This window comes from Nothobranchius furzeri, chromosome 1 (genome assembly GCF_043380555.1).
Source record: "Nothobranchius furzeri strain GRZ-AD chromosome 1, NfurGRZ-RIMD1, whole genome shotgun sequence".
NCBI lineage: Eukaryota > Metazoa > Chordata > Actinopteri > Cyprinodontiformes > Nothobranchiidae > Nothobranchius > Nothobranchius furzeri.
This window is the reverse complement of record NC_091741.1, coordinates 79,779,473-79,802,165: the sequence shown is the minus strand read 5'-3', so window position 1 is coordinate 79,802,165 and position 22,693 is coordinate 79,779,473. Positions and strand designations below refer to the sequence as shown.

The 22,693-nt window shown below is 43.1% G+C and overlaps 1 protein-coding gene across 1 annotated transcript; it reads left to right on the top strand.

The window, feature by feature from the left end:
- The first annotated feature begins 18,301 nt into the window (after positions 1–18,301).
- On the top strand, positions 18,302–21,599 carry LOC107382136 (junctional adhesion molecule-like). Its single transcript, XM_015954137.3, has 6 exons — positions 18,302–18,373; positions 18,445–18,771; positions 19,261–19,599; positions 19,688–19,804; positions 20,970–21,031; positions 21,122–21,599. Exons 1-6 carry the CDS (start codon positions 18,331–18,333, stop codon positions 21,248–21,250), a joined length of 1,017 nt encoding a protein of 338 aa, XP_015809623.1. The 5' UTR covers positions 18,302–18,330; the 3' UTR covers positions 21,251–21,599.
- The last annotated feature ends 1,094 nt before the right edge of the window (positions 21,600–22,693 follow it).

Sequence of the window (22,693 nt, the reverse complement as noted above, 5' to 3'; positions counted from 1 at the left end):
TAAAATAATTTGCTGTGTGTGTGTCCTCATAATTCTGTTTTCTCTCTCTTTTTTTTTTTTTTTTTTAACATGTCCTGTCTGGCTGTGAAGCAAGCAGAATTGATGTCTGAATGCTGGTGACAAGCCTTACAGATTTATTCTCAGGTGGAGCATCAAAAGGTTTGCTTTTAATGTCACGCCTGATACTTAAAACTTTATTGTTATTGTTGTTGAATGCTTTGTAATTCCGACCAGACACGGAGACAGAGGTGAAAGAGAAAGGAAAAGAAATGGTGGGGAGAGAGGGGGGGGGGGGGGGGGGGGGGTCCACAAAAATAAACAATAATGAACAAGAGTCTGCTTCTAGACCTGCAGAAAAAAAAGACAAAAAAAACAAAGGGACACAAAAAGGGACACAACAACAATACAACAAGATCTACCTATCACTGCGTCAACTTGATTAAAAAAAAAATATATATATATATATAATCAACATTGCTTAACTGAAGAATCACGATAATAAATCACAACGCATTAAGTGCCCACCATAGTCTTAAGACATGTGTTGAACGTGCCCAAGCCCATACTTTTGAGAGCACCATGTGAGCACCTGTGTGTGTACACGCGCTTGTTTATTTAAGGTTTTTCTATAGGAGCGCCCAACAGAGAATGTGAGGGACCACAGATCCGCCCCCCAAAGATGCTCAGGAGACGGGGGGAGCTCCAAGTCCCAGAGATCCAGGCGCTGCCCCAGAACGCAGGAACCCCAAGGAGACTGCAACCAGGAAGGCCCCCGCCCCCCTCGAGAGGCACAGAGGATCGCCCCGGGGGGCCACAACCAGCAGCCGGCAGAGTCCCTGGAGATATCAGCGGCAAGCCCACAGGCCCGCCCGCAGCCTCCCACCCCCTAGCCGGCCGAGCCCGGGACCCAGCGACCCGGGACCCAGGGGCGACCACCCCCGCCGGGGACCCAGCAGAGCCCAGGGACCCAGACCCCACCAGGCAGCCACCGGGATCTAACAGGCAGATGCCAAAATCTTCAACCCCCAGACCCGGTTGCCACGAACACTCAGGCAGACCAAGGCACAAGCCCCCACACCAGGTGTGGCAGGGGGAGGGGGGACAGAGATCTATATCATCAAGAGAAGTTCCAGGAGAGGGGAGGACCCAAAGGCCCCACCTGACATATACAGTCATACACAAACACAGTCACACGCTCCCTCCCTCATTCTCACACATGCACATACAACCCAAGACTTACAAAAATGCATGCCGGACACCCACTCATGCTTCCCATACACACCCTATTCACTCTGGTCCCGGTACTGCTGCACATTGGGTACAACCATCACCAGTAACCAGAGTTTGACCCTTTCTGCTGGGGTGCTGATGAGCAGGCTCCCCCGCCCAACGCTGAGCACAGCAACCCACCACCCCAGACCCCAACCAGACGGCCAGATCTCCCTCCTAGCCTCCAGCCCCAGCCTAGCAACAACAGAGGTGGCTAAGACCCCTAGTCTCCCTCCGCCTGCTCTAATATAGTGTTGTGTGATCATGAGGTGTATTCCATGGCTGTGGTGAGTGGGCAGTGCGGGCATCATCCAGCATATGCCAGCTGATGCCACTGCACCACCCCACTTACACCCTCAGCCATCAGTGTCTAAGTGCGGTTTAAAATTGGAAGTGGGCACCGGCACTCGGGAGGAGGCTGAAATATCCCCCTGCCAAATGCCGTTGAATGTGCTCACTCCCAAGGCCCTAAGTGTGTGTTTGTGTGGAATGTCGTCAGTGGAAGTGTATAAGGTGCAAATAAAATTGGGGGGCAGGTTTCCACAGGAATGCGGAAATGGGGTCCATACCCGCACTCCCTGACTTGCCTACCCCCCAAGGTCCTATGTGTATGTTTGTGTGATGATGTGAGGGAGCAGGAGGAGAGAAATATGCGGGGATGGGGAGGAATGGCTGGTTGGGCTTAGCCCTCCAGGGAGCCAGCTCCCCTACTGGCCCCAATAGGCACCTCTGTTGTCAAACTGCCACCCAGGGCATGGAGACCCCAGCCCATCCTGCCAGGGCCCAAAGCAGCAGCATTACAGAGCCTCACGGAGTCCGAGGGCACCAACCCAGCCCCACCCCAGCAGAATATCTATGCCCACCCCTGCATTTGCACAACTTCCAGAATATATAAGACATGGGACATCCAGGTAAGGTTGGATCCTCCCCCTCCTGGACCTCCCCCTCCCCTGTGATGGAACGGCAGAGGAGCCAAGGTCTACCTGAGGCCCTCGAACCCGAGCCAGGCACTGCTGGGTGTCCCTGCCTTCTTCCCGGCAGCATACATGTCAGGACCCGACCCCGAAGGCCCCGCCCAGATCCCCACACTGGGCCGGCCACCCCCAAACCCCGAGCCCCCAGGCCCCCACCCAGACCCGCCCAGGGGCATTGCAGCCGCCAGGCAGTGACCCATGGCCGCCGCCAAGATCCCCAAGGGGCCCCACTCACAACCGCCAGTAGTCCACCCCCCGAGGCAACCCAAGCACCTCCAGAGGGGGGCAATTCTGTTTTCTCTCCTGAGCAGCTCGCTGGGGCAAGAGCTCCGATGCAGAGGACAGGCACACACACACACACACACACACACACACACACACACACACACACACACACACACACACACACACACACACACACACACACACACACACACACACACACACACACAGTTTTATCAGACTGCCAAAAAAGCTTTTGTCTAATAAGTTTCTGTTTTGAACGTTGAAGATTTTGGTCTCAGAAACAGATTCCAGATTTGTTAAAGGTGCAATCTGAGATGTTTCTCTGGAACCTTTTTGCCATCAAGGAATATTCGTCACATACTGCTGGCAACCCAAAAATTAAATGTGTGAAAAAAAAACATCTTAAATCATATGAAACATACAATTCTCTCTGTGTGTGTGTGTGTGTGTGTGTGTCAGTTAAAAAAAAATATTGCTTCTCTCTATTATTAGGGGAAACATAATCTCTCCATCGTGTCCTGGGTCTAACTTTAGGTCTCCTCCCAGTTGCATGTGCCCGGAAAACCTCACCAGTGAAGTGAGCAGGAGGCATCCTAACCAGATGCCCGAGCCACTTCAACTGGCTTGAATCTGGGTTGGAACAGCCGGTAAATCAAGAGCTTCAAGCTCTCTCTTTTTACTCAAACAGACCAGTACAACACTTGCATCACTGTAGCACCAATCTGCCTATCAATCCCCCGTTCCTTCTTACCATCACACATGAATATGACTCAGAGATACTGAAACTCCTCTACTTATGGCAGGACATCGTCTCTGATGTTATGGCCCTGGGTCATTTGTTTTGTTTGTATTTTAATTCTTTCCTCTGTTTCTCCCTTCCTGTGTGCGAGAGGCTCCTCCCACACCTGTTTCAGCTCTATTTGGACTCTACCAGCTGTCCCAAATCACAATCAGCCCTGCCACTGCATAAAAGCCAGCCAGCTCTCAACTTCAAGGGGTCAGCAGACCAGAGAGGCTCTGGCTGTCCTTTTGTCTTGAGTTTTATTTAGTTTTGTAACATCTTTTTGAATATGGGTGCTTTGTAAGTCTCTGTTTTAGCCACTTTCCATTTCTATGTGAAGGAAACACTTGCTTTTTTCAGTAACTAAAGATATCACTCGTGTTTCGTCCCCGACAGGAGGTGTTAAAATGTGAAGGAGAGGGCAACATAAGAAATGCGACAGTAGAGTTAAAATTGGTTTAATTGTTATAAAATGTTCTAAAAACAAGTGCAAACAGACGGAGAGCATTATTAAAATAATGCCAAACAAAAAAAAATAAATAAATAAACAGATTGCCAGTAACATCGCAGGACAACACATAGACACACAGGACAAACAAACATGCACACACACTCACACCTGGGGGAAGGGGAGTTGCTGAAGCTGTGGCCGTGCTCAGGAAATGTTTGGTGGTTTAACTCCCCAAATTCAACCTCTTAAAGCTGAGTGTCAAACAGGAAGGCATTGGGTCTCATTGTTACAGTCTGTGGCCCAACTGGGATTTGAACCCTGTTCTCCTAGTCCCAAGGCAGACACTCTACCACTAGACCACTGAGCTCGTTAAATTCAATGTTCACATTTGATTGTTTGACACCAGTTTCCAAAAATATTTTAGGTATCATAAGTCACTCATGACTTGGACCCTAACAGATGAAAATGAAGCTAGGACTTTAACCATAACACATAAGAATGGACATATCATGTTACTAGGCAAATCCTGTCTCATGTTTGTTGGTTTGGCATTAACAACTAAAACTGGGTTCAGAACTGTCCAACATATTATTAAAAACTGGTCTGATGAGTCCAGATGGTCCCTGTTCCAGAGTGATGGTGCATCAGGGTAAGAAGAGAGGCAGATGAAGTGATGCACCCCTCATGCCTAGTGCCTACTGTAAAAGCCTGCGGGGGATGTGCTATGATCTGGGGTTGCTGCAGTTGGTCAGGTCTAGGTTCAGAAACAGGATGAATGGCAAGAATGAGGTCAGCTGACTACCTGAATATACTGAATGACCAGGTTGTTCCATCTTCTCTGATGACACAGGGATATCCCAAGATGACAATGCCAGGATTCATCAGGCTCAAATAGTTAAAGAGTGGTTCAGGGAGCATGAGACATCATTTTCACACATGGATTTTGCCACCACAGTGTCCTTAACCCTATTGAGAATTGTTAGGATGTGCTTGAGAAGGCTTTATGCAGCGGTCAGACTCTACCATCATCAATACAAAATCTTGGTGGAACATTAATGCTACACTGGATGGAAATAAATCTGGTGACATTGCAGAAGCTTATCGAAACAATATCAGCAATGTTGCAAAAAACACTCATTTGACCCTGAAGAATGTAATCTGCCACTAGCAGTATGCAACACCAATGTTAAAGCATAACTTAAAGTGCTATTGAAGTTATCTGTTGTCAAATTCTTTCATTATTTAATTTCACAATATTTATCAGTGAGTTAGAAAACATCACAATGTGATTATTTCCAACATTGGACATGTTATAAAAAAGAACAGAACAATACACACTTAAACATGTAACCCTAACTCATGACAGGGATAAAGATGGTGAAAGAAGGTTTTCACTTGACAGTGAAAATACATATTATTGAATGATTACATTAAATGAACATTATTTTTAAACAAGTGGCCCTGATTATAGTTTTTGTTTCGCAACAATAGAAATAAAAGTTGACTAAATAAACTAAAGATGAGTAAAGACAGCTAAATAGTTGTACAGCAGCGTGATCCTTTCCAAGCACACACAGTTGACAATTTCGTCTGCTGTCTTGCCATCAAGTTTCAGTCTCTATGGAAATATTTTCATGTCACCAAGTGTGAAACCTGTCATGCCAATCAGATAAGACTGTAACTAAGTGTAGTGTCCTACTTTTTTTTTTTATGTCAACAGCAGTCTGAAGGACTTGTAGAAGGTAAACAATCAACCACAGCACCAGGATATTTTGTAAAGGGTAAAGCTATAATTTAGATAATTGGTGTACAACCCTGGTCCTCAAAGGCCACGGTCCTGCACATTTTCAATTCAAAAATACTGTATTAATCCCGGGGGGAAATTAGAGTTTCAGTACACACAATTCTGAAATCAGACACACATACTTAGACACATGACAAGAATTGGTGACTGTGGTCATTTGCAACCCGAGTCGCGCTACTGTAATAGATCAAGAGGGTTTATATGAGGATAGAGTCAGGGGGAGGGGGAAAAAAGTTACCCTCCACAGAGAGGGTAACTTTGCTATGCAAAAAAAAACAAAAAACAAAAAAAAAAAAAAACCAAACAACTCAGACAGATATGCACACACTTCAGACATTACACAACATAAATGTCCACTAGGTGAGGAGGTAGGGTTGGGACTCTCCTCACGTCAGTGCGTGCAGCTGCATGGAACAGCGTTCATCACCTCCGTTTGGACAGGGTAGGGAGATAATGGGTTAGAGAGCACAGTGACTGCTAGATACGGTTCCACGGCCTTTACCGGTCACAGTCCCGCCCAGGCTGGGATAGGGAGAAAGAGTTTCCATAGTGACGGCAGCATTACACATTTCTTCTGAGGGGGGAGTTATCACTTCAGCCTCACAGGCTCCAAGGGCACCAGATTCAGATAAAAATTGTTTTGGGGACAGACAGAGATAATTTCCTCTCTGCCTTAGTGTTCTGTTGGTCTTCAACCCCTCTAGATCCAATAAAGGCGTAGTTAATCCATCCCAATTCGTGTTGATCCGTCCACTCGCTCCTTGATGGTATCCACCTTTTGTGCCAGAGCCTGAATCTCAGCCAAAGTTCCAAGCTTACGACTCATCTCGACAATTATATGAGTTTGTGCATTCACAGCACGATGCATCCCATCCCTGAGCTCTGGGATTGAGCCAATATTCCTCGAAAGCTCGTTAATTTTCCGGTAAGCCAGGTAACCGTTCATGCCAAACAGCAGGAATCCCGACACCAAAATGATGAATATCCAAACATCTTCAGAATCCTTTACAGACAGTTGAGAGCGGCATGTCAGGTTCCACTGTTTCCAGGAGTCCATGATATACCGTAAATCCTCTAATACAGGCCGGTATTCAATTAAAGGCCAGGTCTCCAATTTTGGCCGGTGTTGGAGTCGGCGGAGGTGAATAATGGCCGGTCTGTTATTGTGGCCGGGTGGAATGTGGTAACAAGCAAGTACGGGGGGCGGTTGTGTCATGTCTCACTTTTGATTTGCCAGTGATAGACCGCGAGGGTAACTTTAACCATGCGGAGACGAAGAGGAGGCAAAAATTTGATATCAAGTTCAAAGAGAACGTGCTGATTATGCTGCAGAACACTCTGGGGAGCAGTAGCAGGGGTTGTATGAACTAGTTGACTTCACTATAGTGACTTTTTATGCCTGTCGTCGACTAGTCGCTGTCACGTGATAATGACCGGCAAGATGCAGCCCTCGGAAAAGACAGCAGCCTGCTGTCAGCAGGTGACAAGCTCCTGCGCTCAGGGGGGCAACACGCTCTGCCAGAGCGTCGGTACTGACACGCGAACGTTCATGTCGGTAATGCTTTCTGTCTTTTATTTGCGCCTGATGTGTTTCGCTGCTGTGGAGCGGGGCACATCACCTTGTCCTCCGACGCACCGATCACGGATGCGACCGCCAAGCAGGGAGCACTCCGCTGTTTTTGTGGTCGGTAGATCTGTCTCCTGAGCACGGCCACAGTAATAATCAGGTGTCGCCACCTCAAAAAATTATTTAACACGCGATCGTTCATGTCGGTTCATTTCCTTTGATGTTTTCTGTCTTTTATTTGCGCCTGGTGCGTTTCACTGTGGAGCGGGGCGCATCACCTTGTCATCCGTTGACGCACCGATCACTGATGCGGCCAGCAAGCAGCGAGCACTCCGCTGTTTTTGCGGTCGGTAGATCTTTTAGAACTGCAGCTCAAAGGTAACTCATAAGGTGAATATATATGAACCCAGGTAGCAGTTTCTCTTTAGGATTGAGAGGAGATGCAGGAAGATAATAAACAGGCAGGACAGAAAAATAGTCAAATAAAAACAAGTTAGTTTTTGTACCTGGTGGTTGCAACAAACAGACACCATTGAAGGTAATCAGAAGTGAGGAACAGAAAATGAAATAATTATTTTAATGTTTAGAGCAGCAGGAACTCCGAGAGGCTGCAGGCACATCAGTGAGTTTGCGGCCGCGTCGCAGGGGGAGGGGGGAGAGGGCTGAAGCAGAAACTACCGTTGTTAAAAGAAATGTGTTTAACTTTGAAAATGTGGGCACAATTTTAATTGTCAAAAACTCCAGCGAACAATTAGTTCATTTTTGCTGAAATAGAAATAGAGGCCTGCCTCTAATACTGGCCCTCCTTCCAATAAAGGCCTGGAGCTTGATTAGCTTGAGTCAAATACAGGCCCGGGCCTGTATTAGAGGATTTACGGTACCCAGCTGGCTCTGTCCCAGAGGCAAATCCGGAGGAGCCCCTTCTCCAGTTCTCATCGTTGAAAAAATTTTGTCAATCTCGTTGAGAGACCAACTGACCAGGTACATTTTTAAGAATTTTCAGTTTCAGGAAAAAAGGCAGAAAGCACCGTGCGCACAAGACAGGACAAAGAGCCTTGGGATAAGGAGGGAGGGAGAGGAGAAAAAAGCATCTGTACTCTCCAAGAGCCGGAGGAAGAAGAGAGAAAGTCCTCCTTGATCTCACCTGATTTTAATGAAGTGGGGATTAACATGTTCCTCTAGGCTTCCTGACAGGGTTGCGGAAGGCGCCTTATAAATAAAGCTTTGATTAATTGATTGATTGAGAGCTTGATGACATGGTAAACAGATAGTTCCACCATTATGAAAGCCTCTACGAAAGCAGATATTTTTGCTGGTCTGGAGCTTACAGGTGTGTGTAATCACAAATATTAGAAAGAAGAGTACTGACAATGACCTTAGGGGGGTAGCTATTCAATGTTAGAAGGGTTATAAAGCTAGTGCATTAGAGTCCGTTATTCTACACTAATAGATTTTTCACAATAGGAAAAAAATAAAAACAGTTCACAAATGTGGAGTGTCTGAGCAGCTTCAACCCAAAGCTAGGCCTTACCAAATACAGAGGTTGCAGAATGACCTCTGACTCTCAGTCAGCAAGTTTAGCTCTCAGTTGACCATTATCACAATTAATGCTAGTGCTTTTAGTTTGCAGAACAAATATTCTAATTGGATTTGTCATTGTAACAACTTTCTTCAAGACAAAAAAGTATTGTGGCAAAAGATTTCTTTAGATAATGACCCAACGATTGAATACGAAAGTGATTTTGATCTCAATACTTCAACAGAGGAAAAAATGACAGGAAACACACAATGATTGAGCACCATGGCATAACCAATCACACGTTCATGATCGTCACACCTCCTTCTGTCACTAAAATATAAACAAGCATTCCAACAAAGACTGCATCAAGATGTTTCCTTGTGGGGTTATGCTGCTTTTCCTTCATCAAGGATGTAAGTTGAATATTTTATATATAATTATAAAATGTCATAAAACTATGTGCATTTATTTGAATTGGGTTTTATCATGCACGTTTTCCCAATTTGTTTACAATGTAACTTTTAGTAATTTACTGAATAAAATATTTACCAATTTGTCATATTTACTTTTATTTATACTGTCCTTTATTGTTGCAGACACATTGGTTCCAGTGATCACAGTTCTACCTGGTGAACCTGCAGCTCTAAACTGTGTCATACCAGATCACAAGCTCGACAGTAATGAGATTCACTGGTACAAACAGAGGGCAGGAGATTCTCTGAAAATAGTTGTGACTCAGCGGAGGCATGCAAATTCTACATATGGATCTGACTATTCTGCCTCAAGAATGCAGTCAAACAAAGAAGAAAGAATTAGCACCCTGAGCATTTTACAAACAGTTCACGAAGATGAAGGAATGTATTATTGTGCTATCATCAACTGGGCGGAAAATGTTTGGCAGGCGACCTACTTGTCAGTAAAAGGTAATAAAACTAAATTAATTGCCCATTTAATGAATTATGGCATCGCCATTTAAATTAGGCATACACATTATATAACAATATAAATGTTGTGTAAATGTGAATTATCTAATTCAAAGTAGCCACAACATTAAACAATTTGACATGTTTTTGGGTCTGTTTTCAATTACCAAAACATGTTGGGAGTTTAAATTGTATTTTTAACAGTTTTATATTGATTTCTGTAGGACACAACAACAGGACAATGAACTACACCGTTACTCCGAAACTGAGTGTATCAGGTCCATCAAGAGACGCTGTTAATTTGGAATGTTCAGTCCTTTCTGACACTGAAAACAGGATGTGTTCTGGAAATCTCAGTGTGTTCTCGTTCAGAGCCACATAAGATAAGTCACATCCAGATGTCATCTACACCAGTGGTTCCCAAACTTATTTAGCCGCGCACCCCCTTCTATGTCCCGACCATGTCGACGCACCCCCCAGCCCCCACATCAGGGCATATATATATATATATATATATATATATATATATATATATATATATATATGTATATATATCAGACGTCAGTATATCAGACGTCAAGCTAAGCAGACAGGGTTAAAAAAAATATGATCGACCTTTTTCCCCATCACTTTCATTTTTTAAATAGTAATTCATAAACATTCGATACCATTAAAATTTCCTTTGATTTAATTTTAAATAAATATTTAAGAGTGCCCAGGTAGCACATAAAAAATGCAATTTAACGGTTTTCTTAAAGTAGGAACGTTTAACCTGTGCGACCAGAGCGCTCTCCTTCCTTCTGCTCTGCGTAAACCTGAGCTGATCACCTACTTGTGCGTAATCAAATGTCTGTAGGGGAAAATATGGAAAAGCCATGAGGTTCACTTTTGCCTCAGACAGACTTATTGCTGTTTTATGGTGTGGCTGAATCTGCGATCCGCTGCCACGCGGACTGGAATAATAAATGCTGCAGTAACATGAGCTGTAGTCAGGTTCGGAGTCACTGGCTGGAGCGGACCCGACTTTAATACGTCATCCCAAAATAGAAGCTAATATCTTAATTTGACCTTGAATGAAAAACGTTATAAAATCTCTTAAAGGTTTTTATCACAGAGGAGGCAGCGCTCATTTGTGCCTTCAGTCTTACGGTGCGCCGGAGTTTGCGCTGCGTGCACGCTTATTGAATCTGTGTGTGTGTGTGTGTGTGTGTGCGCGCGGCACAGCTCCACGAGCCGCTCCAGTCACCGCGTCTCGTTATTGGCGCTATTTAAACCAGTGTTGTAAAATTACTTCTGCCCAGCCCAGATGTGCTCACATGTGCACCCATGAGCCGTGGTTCCGCTGGAACACGTCTGACCTCTGACAGACGCACTCTGAACTTCAGATCTTCAGCGCGCTGTTAACAGCCTGAATGGGAATCATTCCTTATTTATTTAGTTACATCCACAATGTTCTGTGTGTGAGGTTTACAATGTCAGAACACCTGCATGAGACAGGGTGTTAATTACAATCTGCCAGAATGACTCACCACCTTCAGATTCCTCCAACACCGTTAAAAATTATCAAATACGGAACATATCGGCGTGCGCAGGCCAGAGTGCTGAAGCTCGGCGCATTGTTATTATGAAGCTAGGGCACATGTGGAGGACACACACGCTCGCACACGCAAAAATATACTTGTTTTCAATTACATTTATTGGGCCCACTTACTTTTTCTTAGGCCCACCCACAAACGAGTTTCTGGCTACGCTAACGGGGACAAATGACAGACTTCTCTGAGCTCCGCAGCCATTACACTTTTCACCTCGCGCACCCCCTAGCGGCAGCTTGCGCACCCCCGGGGGTGCGCGCACCACACTTTGGGAATCCAGATGTTATTATCGCTTCTCTAAAGATGTCAGGTACTTTGATGAAGGGACATATTCCTGCGCCGTGGCTACATGTGGACAGGTCATATTTGGAAAAAGAAGCAAACTGGATAAAACAGGTGATTGTATTTTCAGATTTAATAATAAGTTTATTGGATTTCTGGTCAGATTTCAGAAAGAATGTTGACAATTCTTCAAAAAAAAAAGTGATTACTTTTATTACACCTATATTTGTTTTCTTCTCTTTTATTAATGTTTTAGGATTCAGCCTGGAGTCCTTCAATACCCAAACACTCCCTTTTCTTCTGTATGCTGTCTTTGTCGTAAATATTACAATAACAGCTGTCCTAGTATGTTCCATCAACAAAAACAAGTGTATTCACTGTAAAGGTAATAAGTTACTCAAAGGTCTTATTGTATAAATGCAGCTGTGTTAATCAAAGTTGTCTACTGACTATTTTAATCCAGATGGCTTGGAGCTGCAGAAACCCAGTAGGAGTCATAAAAGTCTGCAGGTAAAGTATTGCACGTAAAAGTAACTCAATCAATGATTGTAATTGTTTGATGGCTGATAACGTTTTTACTTTGTTTTCCAAGAGAGGAGCGGAGGGACGGATCTACTCTGTTGCCGTCTTCACTACAATCAGATCTGAGAACAAAAATGAAGAGAAACTAAAGATCTATGCTGTTGCTGAGGCTTGGGATTCAATTAAGTGACAGATGTAATTTGTGGTGGTGAATAATATGAATCTAGTTCAGAAATATTTGTTGTTGTATGTAAATAAATGTATACATTTCTAAGACCCATTACACACTGCAGGACAACTTTGTGAGTATTGGAAAAAGAAAGCCGACAGTGTCTTGTAGTGACTTACCTTGCTCTTTGCACCTGGATGGATTGATTTGAGAATTTGAAGCAAGACTGACATCTTTAGTGTCACACTGTAACCTCATCAAGCTTGGTGTTTTTCGTCACATGTTTTTATCAGGAAACGGCAACAACAACCTATCATCCAAATCAGTCAACAGTAACAGATTATGAGTTCAAACTTCCCCTTCCCCCATGACCATCAGCCAGTGTGTCTCACTCTAGTCAGTGAGTAGTCTACAAGGTTAGCTCTTAAGTCCAAAGACCACACTCAAAGCCAGTACACAAAAGACACGTTGTTGGGTGGTTTCCCTATTTGAGCTCTGATTTTCTTCATTGCAGTCAATCCTGCAAGCCAGATTCTACAGGTTTTCTCCACATGTGATAGGTGTAAGTCATCAATTAATAAGTAAACAACAGGATCCAAGAGGAATGGGGCACCACATAAATTAATAACAAAATGTTTTAATCCAGAGATATTTTGAGGCATTGCTGACTTATTTACTTTACAAGAAAGTAATGGTAAGACTGAACCACATGTATGATACGTAGGTATGAGGGGTGGGGAGTCAGAGGTGAAACTTGTTGCCAGTAAAGAATGTGTGGTAAACACACAATGTATTGGGCACACAGAAAATATTAGTGGTAGTAGTACTAGTAGCAGTAGAAAAAGTATTAGTAGTTTTTCATTTCCTGTTTATTACCGCTGTGGGTGGGATGGTAGGTAAAATTTAGAGAATATGATGGGAGAGGGGGGAGGAGATTTTATTTTCAAAATTGTCATTCTTTTTCATTCTTTGTTTCAATTATATGAATGTTTTGCATTTTAATATAAAATTAATGTTTTGTTGGACTTCTTTCTTTCAATAAACCCTTTTAAGTCATTGCTCTGACTCAAAATATTATTTACAGGGAACCTTTTGTGCAAATCTGACAGCATCTTTTTGTGCATCCACGTGGGTCTCTACTGCCTCTAAAAACACTCCAAATGTAAAAATACATAAATAAAAGAAACAGTTACTCTGCTTTCTGCCAGCATTTTGTTTAGGAGTTATATGCCTAAAACGAAAACTGATGTCAAAAACTAGGGGAAATAAGCAAATAACTCACTTTTCCAGGCCTCACCAAATCTGTTGAGGTTCCAACATTTTTGTTTACAGAACACAGAGCAGGGGTCTATTCCACAAAACTAGGATAAAGCATTAAGGCGGAATGTCTAGCTTATCCTTGGTCAACGTAACTGATTTCCTGTCATGAACAGAACCCAGAAGGCCCGTAATGACGCCAAACACAGTAAAATTCCTTAAAAGTCTTTATTTGGATGAGGAGTTACCTGAGGAGGGCGAGGCAGGAGACAGAGTCGGAGGGCAGGCGTGAGTCAAAACCAGATCGGCACAAGCAGGTACAGTGAGCAGGCTGGAGACGTGGTAGAAGACAGGCGAGGGTCGTGATGGCAGGCTGAGTTCAAGGCAAGGGTCAGGAGAAAAACGAGGTCCGGAGGCAGCGATCAGGCAGGGTGGATGGCTGGAGAACTTACTGGCAAAGGCTTTCAATAATCTGGCACAGACTGGATAGCTGGATGGTTCTTTTATAGCAGGGGAAGCAGGTGTGTGAGATGAGCTGAGGAGTCAGGAGCAGGTGAAGTGGATGAAGCTGATGACAGGAACAGGTGAGAAGAATGGAGTTGATTGTGGTTGCCAGGGGAAACAGGGCTTGTCAGGAGCTTAGTGAAGGTTAAATGAGGATGGTGAAGGATGGGAGTCATGACATTTCCCGTATTATTTTAATAATCAGGGGCCTCATTTATCAAGCTTGCTTACACACATAACGAGGTCGGAAAACTGCGTAAGCAACTTTCCATACATACTTTGGGATTTATCAAAGAAAACTTAGCAGAAAAATGTGTGCAACTTTAAGATGACTAAGGACCTGGCTTACGCACATTTTGGAAATGGAGAGCACTTGCAGTGCTGCTGCTGAGAAGGATAAAATTATGAAATCCTGCAGCATTTCCTTACCTCTGTCCTTGTCCTATTTTCATCCTCTTATTTTCTTTCCCCTCCCCTGGACATCTGATCATTTAGGGTGCTCTGACATGTTGAGCTAGCTGAATCACCAGAAACAACCATTCTTCCCAGGTAGCAGGTAAAAGTAAATTAGACAGAGGAGAGGGGCGCCAGGTTGGTCTCATGGGAAAGTGACGTACTTAAGTAAATTTGGAAAGTTATTGACAGATTTGACATTTACAGCTTAATAACTTCTGATCAGAAGGTCACTTGGAAACATAACATACCTCTTTAGTATCGTGGAATGGCAGTGAACCAACTACAACCTAATTTTTTCTAAACAACCCATCCTCTGTGCGCGACGCATTACGAAACTGCTGCTACAACACATTCTCACACCCAAAGAGTCAAAATATGACGCTTGTGACCAAGCCTCAATATTTGACGATTCGGGACGCCTAAGCACGTCAGAAGAGGACGCATTGAGGACGCACTGTCCCAGAGCGTCGGTATCCGACGCCGGTGGTGAGACGGACATTAGACCGACTTGTGAACTACTTAACCTTCCCCTCACCCCCATTCTAACCTTAACCAGCGGAGTAACTGACTTAAGGTTAGGATTGGGGTGACGGGAAGGTTAAATGCTGTAATAATGTCCATGTGACCGTGGGTGTCAACTATGGATGCCAGCGGTGCCACGTGTCCCTGATCGTCCTCTCCTGATGTGCTGGGGCATCCCGAATCGTTATATATTGAGGCTTGGTCACACGCATCATATTTTGACGCTTTGGGTGTGAAAATGTGTTGGCGGCTAGCACCTAGGGACCATCTGCTAATGTAAGAACCACTCTGCAGGTGATGCAGCCAGATCATTGAAAATAATTAAAATATTGAGGTTTTTATTTTCATCTCTTTCCGAGAAATTAAGAGTATGTAAAGAGTGTAAATTTCATAATATTGCAGTACGGTTCATGTTTAAATAATTAATTTGTTTTCCTCTGTTCTGTGAATCAGCTGACTGTAAAAGGGCATTGTGTGTTGGAGGTTGAGAGAGGTATTACCTTTTATTTTTTTATTTTTTTATTCTGCAAATTTGAGCCCTGTCGGTAAAACAGGTCCTGTCCTGATCTACTCCAAAACCAAAGAGGGCCACATTACCCATGTGAGAGCAGTACTCTCCTGTCTACAGGAAAACAATCTTTTTTGCAAACTGGAGAAGTGTGCCTTCCATCAGGAGACCACCTCCATCTTTGGGTTCATTATCTTCTCTAAAGGCATTGCTATGGATTCCCAAAAGGTTCAGGCAGTGTCTCAATGGCCTCTTCCCACTTCCCTCACCAGCTCCAAAGCTGCCTTTGCTTTGCAAACTCCTACTGCCGCTTTATCAGGAATATCAGTGCCACCAACTGGCCGGCCACGCCCCTTTTGCCTTCAGCCGGAAACCATTCAGGCCTTTCACGCCTTGATCCAAAAGTTCTCATCAGCTCCCATTATCCAGCACCCTGTTGCATCTCATCCATTTGTGGTGGAGGTGGACACCTCATAGGTGGGTGCAGATGCTGTCCTCTCTCCAGGAAGTTCACGCCCACACAACAGGGATACGGAGTAGGGAACCATGAGCTCCTAGCCATAAAATAGACCTTGGACGAATGGAGACAGTGGTTACTGGGGTCCACTGACCACTTTACAATTTGAACTGATCACCAAAACTTGATTCACATCCAAACTGCCAAAACACTGAACCCTCGCCAGGCCAGGTGGGCACTATTCTTTGAACCATACAACTTCCTTCTAGCCTATCACCCCAGATCCAAAAATAAAAAGGCTGATGCACTCTCTCGATGCTTTTCATAATCCACTTGATCTCTGGCTCCCACACCCATCATCCCAGCTTATTGCATCCTGGCTGCCCTACAATGGTCCCTGGAGGAAACCATGAGAGTGGCCCTTCCAGGGGATCCTGCTCCCTCAGAGATGCCCCTGAACCTACTCTAAATCCAGGCCAGCTGCCACCAACAAGCCCTGGAATTAGGGCCCTCCTCCACTCGCAGGGAAATCGGGTTTCACCCGTACCCTTCAATTCCTGCGCCAAGCGCTCTGGAGGCCATGATGGTGAAGGACACCTGGGAATACATGGCAGCTTGTTCAGTCTCTGCCCATTCTAAATCACTTAATCAACCTCCCTCTGGAACCCTCCAACAACTTCTTGTTCCCAAATGCCCCTTACATTTAGTAACATTACATTTACAGTTAGTATGAGGATTGCATCAAGTCACTGACACCACTCAGTGACTTGATGCAATTTGCTGGGTTCCTTATGTAGGAAACTTTTTTCTGATTGGCTGTATTGGAATGTTTACTATGTGAAGTGCCTTGAGACGACTCTTGTCATGATTTGGTGCTATATAAATAAACTTGAATTGAATTGAACATTGGCATAGATTTTGTGATGGCCTCCCTGACATAGAACAGCTTAACACCATCTTAACCATCACAGATTGCGTCTCTAAAGCTGGTCTCTCAACAACCAAACAACTGCAGAGTTGCTCCTCGAGCACGAGGTGCACCTCCATGACTTCCTAGCATATGTGGTATCAGACTGAGGACTGCCATTAACTTCTCACTACTGGAAGGCTTTCTTTCACTTGGTCGGGGCCTGTTCCAGTCTCTTTTCTGGCTATCATCCGCAGACAAATGGACAGAAAGAAGGGGCTAATCAGCAAGTCGGACTTTGTCTCAGGTGTTTTGTTTCCTCTCAGCCTTCTTCCTAGTCCAAGCACCTGCTAGGGGCCGAGGTTTCCCACAACCTGCAGACCTCTTCAACCACGGGTCAGTAACCATTTGAAATCTGCTATGGGTACCAACCACCCCTGTTTGGCCACCGAGAACAAGAAGACAAAGCATCGGCAACACATAACCTGGTATGCCCTTGCCGATTTGCATGGATCCAAGTACCGGCAGCCATCAAACGAGCAAATTCCAGATGTGCCTCTCACCATCAATGACGCCATCACCCTGGACCCTCCTACCATCTCAGTGATCGGGTGTGGCTTTCTACTGCCAACCTTTGACTCTGCACAGAGTCCAAGAAGCTCACACCCTGGTTCCTCGGTCCCTACACTATCTCCAAGGTCGTCAACCCTGTGACCTACTGCATCCATCTCACTGCTTGTCTCTGAATCCACTCAGTTTTCCACACCTCCCAGCTCAAGCCCTTTGTTACCTTCCCTCTGATCCCTCCACATTGCTATGTGGACGGCAACCAAGTTTTCACGGTCCACCGCATTCTGGACGCCCGTCATCGGGGCCGGAGGTGTCAGTACTTGGTGGACTGGAAGGGTAATGCTCCTGGGGGCCAGCCCAAAAAGTTCTGGACCCCACTCTGATGTCTGACTTTTGGGCCGCGCTTGAGTCATGCCTACATGCCACAGCCAAACTCCTGCTCAGCTCGGTCTCATCCTAATCTGACCTGATATTTATATACTTTTAAATTTTAAACATACAATCAAAGGTGCATTGTTATTTTCCAGTGACTTAAAAACAATAAGTGTGACCAACAATGTCAGTGTCAAGTGTGCAGTTAGATGTCTTAATACAAAAATATGAGAAGGAAACTGTCTTGGTTGCAAATGCAAAAGAGCTCTAAATATAACAGTGGTAGTTTTAAGGCATTGTAAGTATTCACGATATTCACTTAATTCCTCTTATACATTTCAGCATATTGGCAAATTTCCACACTGTGATTTTATGATTTCAAGATTATCACTTGTGTAATACCATGCTGCTGCTGATTACAGTGGTGTACCTATCAGTATTCTTTAATATTAAATCTTCTCATCGATAAGAAATCATAAATACAATCAGTAAAAGTACAGTTCTGGTCATGTTTGTGGGACAGGAAATGAACTTTCTTTGTACATTCTGTGGTGGCCATGAAATGAACTTTCATAGTACATTCTGTGGTGGCCAATCAGATGCCTTCAAAACTCTCTACACCACACCTTTTTTTGTCAGTTAAATTTCACTAAAGGTCCAAACGAGGACATTGTCAAGATGCTTCTGTTCTGTGTGACACTGCTTCTCCTTCACCAAGGATGTAAGTTTTGAGTGAAGATATTTTTTTCACATTCTAATCTACTGCATGTTTATTTGATACCTTTTGTGCAGGTGCTTTGGTTCCAGTGGTAACAGTTCAGCTTGGTGAACCTGCAACTCTGACATGTGTTCTAACAAAGGAATGGTTGGGCCTTAAAATTCTCCGCTGGTACAAACAAGATGCAGGAGATTCTCTGAGAGTAATTGCATCAATGCATAAAAATGCAAACCACAAATATGGATCAGGATTTTCACCCTCAAGACTAAAGGCAGATTATCATAAACAAACTATTAATCTGACAATTTTGAGGACAGTTAAAGAAGATGAAGGAATGTATCACTGTGCGATCATGGACTGGGTTGAAAACATTTGGAGTGGGATTTATTTGTCCATAAAAGGTAAAACTCTTGGTTGAGAAATATTATTTTATTGCAAATGCAAAATTAAAGTACATTGTGCAAAAGTTTATTCATTTCAGTAATTCAACTTCAAGCTGAAAATAATGTATGAGATAGACTCCTTAAATGCAAAGCCAGATATTTCAAGCCTTTGTTTATAAATGGGATGATTATGGTTTACAGTTTATCTCAGACAACTAGAATAATGTGAAAAGGTTCAATATTCTAGACTTAAAGTGGCACACTCTAAACAGCTAATGAATCCAGAACATCTGCAAAAGGTTCCTGAACCTTTAGATGGTCTGTCAGTCTCTAAAATGAATTACTAACATAAATGGACTTTTGCATGATTGTCTCATATTTAGAATGTAACCTACATGTTAATGTAAATATCAGTCTGAATGTTTCTAATTTGTTTTTTAGACATTAGAGATTTAAATATTTTGTGTGCCTGTTTGCATGATTCTTTGTGTGCTTAATGTTATTCAGGGAACGGTGAGAGAGCTGTAAGCTACAGGGTTGAGCAGCGATCATCAGTCAACGATCCAGTCCGTATAGGAGACTCTGTAAATCTGGAGTGTTCTGTCCTTTCCAATACTGAGAAGAACAATTGTACAGAAGATCTGAAGGTTTTCTGGTTCAGATCTGGATCCCATAAATCTTACCCAGAAATCATTTACACTGATGATGATTGTAAGAAAGAAGATTTGAGGAGATGTGTTTATAGCCTTTCTAAGAGTGTTACCTCCTCAGATGCTGGGACTTATTATTGTGCCGTGGCTACATGTGGAGAGATTTTATTTGAAAATGGCCATACTCTCCACATTGGTATGATTTTGCATTATAAATGGAAGTTTTTAGAACACATTTTGGATGCCATAATGAACACTGATGGAAAATTGTCTTTGTTTTCTAGAACAATCGGCAGATGTTATGCTTGTGACGATGAGGATCTGCTTGATCGTTTCTGTAATTCTAAATATCTGTTTTATTTGCTACTGGACTGGAAAAGCTGCAGATAAACAATTTAAAGGTAAGAACAATGTTTTTAATCAAATAAAATTTGAAAAAAATATTTTGGTTATGTAAGGACATCTGTCTTTGCTGCCCTCATAGCTTTAATGATAGCCTTAGTCAAACAAATGCTTTAAAGGCCAGATTCGCTGATAAACCCCTTTTTTACTTGTTGTTTTTGAAATAATGTCTGTCACTCAGATTTTCACATGCAGGCTGAACATGAAAATAGTTTTCTACTCCTATTTCCTGCATAACCTGCTGATAGAAAATAGATGAGTAAATGTGATGTAGAAGGCTGTGTTGATTTAGTGACCAGGAGAGCGCAGAGCACATCCCTATTAGGAGCTAACCATTTCAACACATTCTCACACCCAAAGCGTCAAAATATGGCACGTGTGACCATGCATCAAAATATGACGATTTGGGATGGCCCAGCGCGTCAGGAGAGGACGCATTGAGGATGCACCATCCCAGAGCGTCTGTATCCGACGCCTGCGGTGAGATGGACATTTGACCGACTTGTGAACTACTTAACCTTCCCCTCACCCCCGTTCTAACCTTAACCAGCGGAGTTACTGAGTTAAGGTTAGGATTGGGGTGAGGGGAAGGTTAAATCGTGGAATAATGTTCTTGTGACCGCAGGCGTAAAATACGGATGCTAGTGGTGCCACGTGTCCCTGCGTGTCCCTACTCGTCCTCTCCTGGCGCGCTGGGGCATCCCAAATCGTCATATTTTGACGCATGGTCACACGCGTCATATTTTGAAGCTTTGGGTGTGAGAATGTGTTGACCATTTGCATTTGCAACTCCACAACATGGCAACACTCTTGTGTAATTTGTGGAAGTAATTAAAATAACAAAGTTGCAAAACAGATTAAGTTAGTAGTAGAGTTGTGTTACTGTTAGCAAATCAGATGCAAATTGTCTAAAAATCTAGAACTAAGACTTTAACACTTGCAAAGTTTTGTTCTGGACTTTTCTGGCTAACTCCAGCTTCCTGAAACAGGAGCACCAGAGCTTTTCTCCAAAAGTCATTCTAGAGACCAATGCACATGTAGTGAATTATAGAAATCACTTTTTTTTTACATATTTTTTACTCATTCATAATTACATTGTCAAAGCAGCTGTAAATTTGTACAAAATTTTTAATTCTGTATATCTTCATTTTACGTGCTGTTTAGGGAAAGAAGAGAAGTTTTCAAGTACAAGACATGACCATTTGAGTCAACCGAGGGATGATACGGTATGTTGAAACACAATTTATTCTTTGTACTTAAGAAATTATATATACATATATATTGTTTTTCATTTACCTAATGTTTGTCCTACACAGAATGAAGATGAAAATTATCTAAACTATGCTGCGATAAATTTTTCTGAAGGGCAATCAACAAGAGGACATAAGAAAAGAATATCAGAGTTCGAGGAATGTGTATATTCACGAGTTAAATATCAGTTATAATTGTGTGTTTGTATGGGATGGTTTAAAACTTAAATCCAGTACCATGTCAGAGAAATATTATGTGCAGTTCTGAAAAATGACCCAGAATGACTCTGTAATTTAAATGTTTTTGCATGTAAATGTAAATTTGTGTCAATTCATTTAATTCAAAAATGTTTTTTATTCTTTCATTTTTGTTTGTACTGTGTGGCAAAATCAAAATATCAACAAACTGTATGAAAGGTTTTGCACAATCATCTTAAAACTAAATGTTACTTTGTAGATCCTCCTGAAACATGAGGATCTCAGTCAGTGAAATAAATTACAGAAGAATTTTAAGCTGCGTAAATTAAAAAAAAAGTTTTCAATGCTTTATTTAGTTTCTTTGAATGTAATGTCATCTATTAATTTTTACCACTCTGTTAGATCAAACTAACTTGAATTTCCCATTTTAAAATTTACAGCAGCACTGGTACACTGCTCGGCCAAAAGAATGTCACCACCAAAAAAAGGTCACACGCTTTAATGTTTCATCAGACCACCTTTAGCTTTGATTACAGCACACTTTTGCTGTGGCAGTGTTTTGATAAGCTTCTGCAATGTCACAAGTCTCGAGTTGCATTCATTTGTCACCAAGATCTTGCATTGATGGTAGAGTCTGGCCGTTGCACAAACCCTTCTCCAGCACATCCCAAAGATTCTCAATGGGGTTAAGGTCTGGACTCTGTGGTGTCCAATCCATGTGTGAAAATGATGTCTCATTCTCCCTGAACCACTCTTTCACTATTTAAGCCTGATGAATCCTGGCATTGTAATCTTGGAATATGCCCATGCCATCAGGGAAGATGAAACAACCTGGTCATTCAGTATATTCAGGTAGTCAGCTGACCTCATTCTTGGAGCACATCCTGTTGCTGAACCTAGACCTGACCAACTGCAACAACCCCAGATCATAGCATTGCCCCCACAGGCTTGTACAGTGGGCACTAGGCATGATGGATGCATCACTTCATCTGCCTCTCTTCTTACCCTGATGCACCCATAACTCTAGAACAGGGTCCATCTGAACTCATCATGCGTCGGACAGTTCTTACACCAATTTTAGTCATCTCTGCAATCTCCTTCGATGTTTTATCTGCTTGATGCACAAAAAGTCTTTTGCCTTTCTTCCATTTCTTTGTGCTGCATTTTGAAGCTCTGAAATCTTTTTACGCATGCACACAGGTGTGAGACCCTCTAGCCGAGAAATCTTGTGTGTGTGTGTGTGTTGGGGGGGGGGGGGGTCTCTGGATCTGCAGCTGTGTGCTATTATAATTCACATCGGGTGTTTAATTGCTATCAAGCATCTCATTCCTGGGTTGAAAGGATGGGTCACAAAGCAACTTAGATTTTGTCAACAATGTCATCTAAATAGTGCCATTTATTTTATAATATATTGTGTCTGTCTTTGCTTTGGAAGGTTTA

What these genes read in the sequence shown, in the direction of transcription:
- LOC107382136 (XM_015954137.3), top strand. Translation starts at nt 18,331, where the DNA reads ATGCTTCTGTTCTGTGTGACACTGCTTCTCCTTCACCAAGGAT. An exon ending in TGCAGATAAACAATTTAAAG is followed by an intron (nt 19,805 to 20,969) that starts GTAAGAACAATG and finishes CGTGCTGTTTAG; the next exon opens with GGAAAGAAGAGAAGTTTTCA. An exon ending in GTCAACCGAGGGATGATACG is followed by an intron (nt 21,032 to 21,121) that starts GTATGTTGAAAC and finishes TGTCCTACACAG; the next exon opens with AATGAAGATGAAAATTATCT.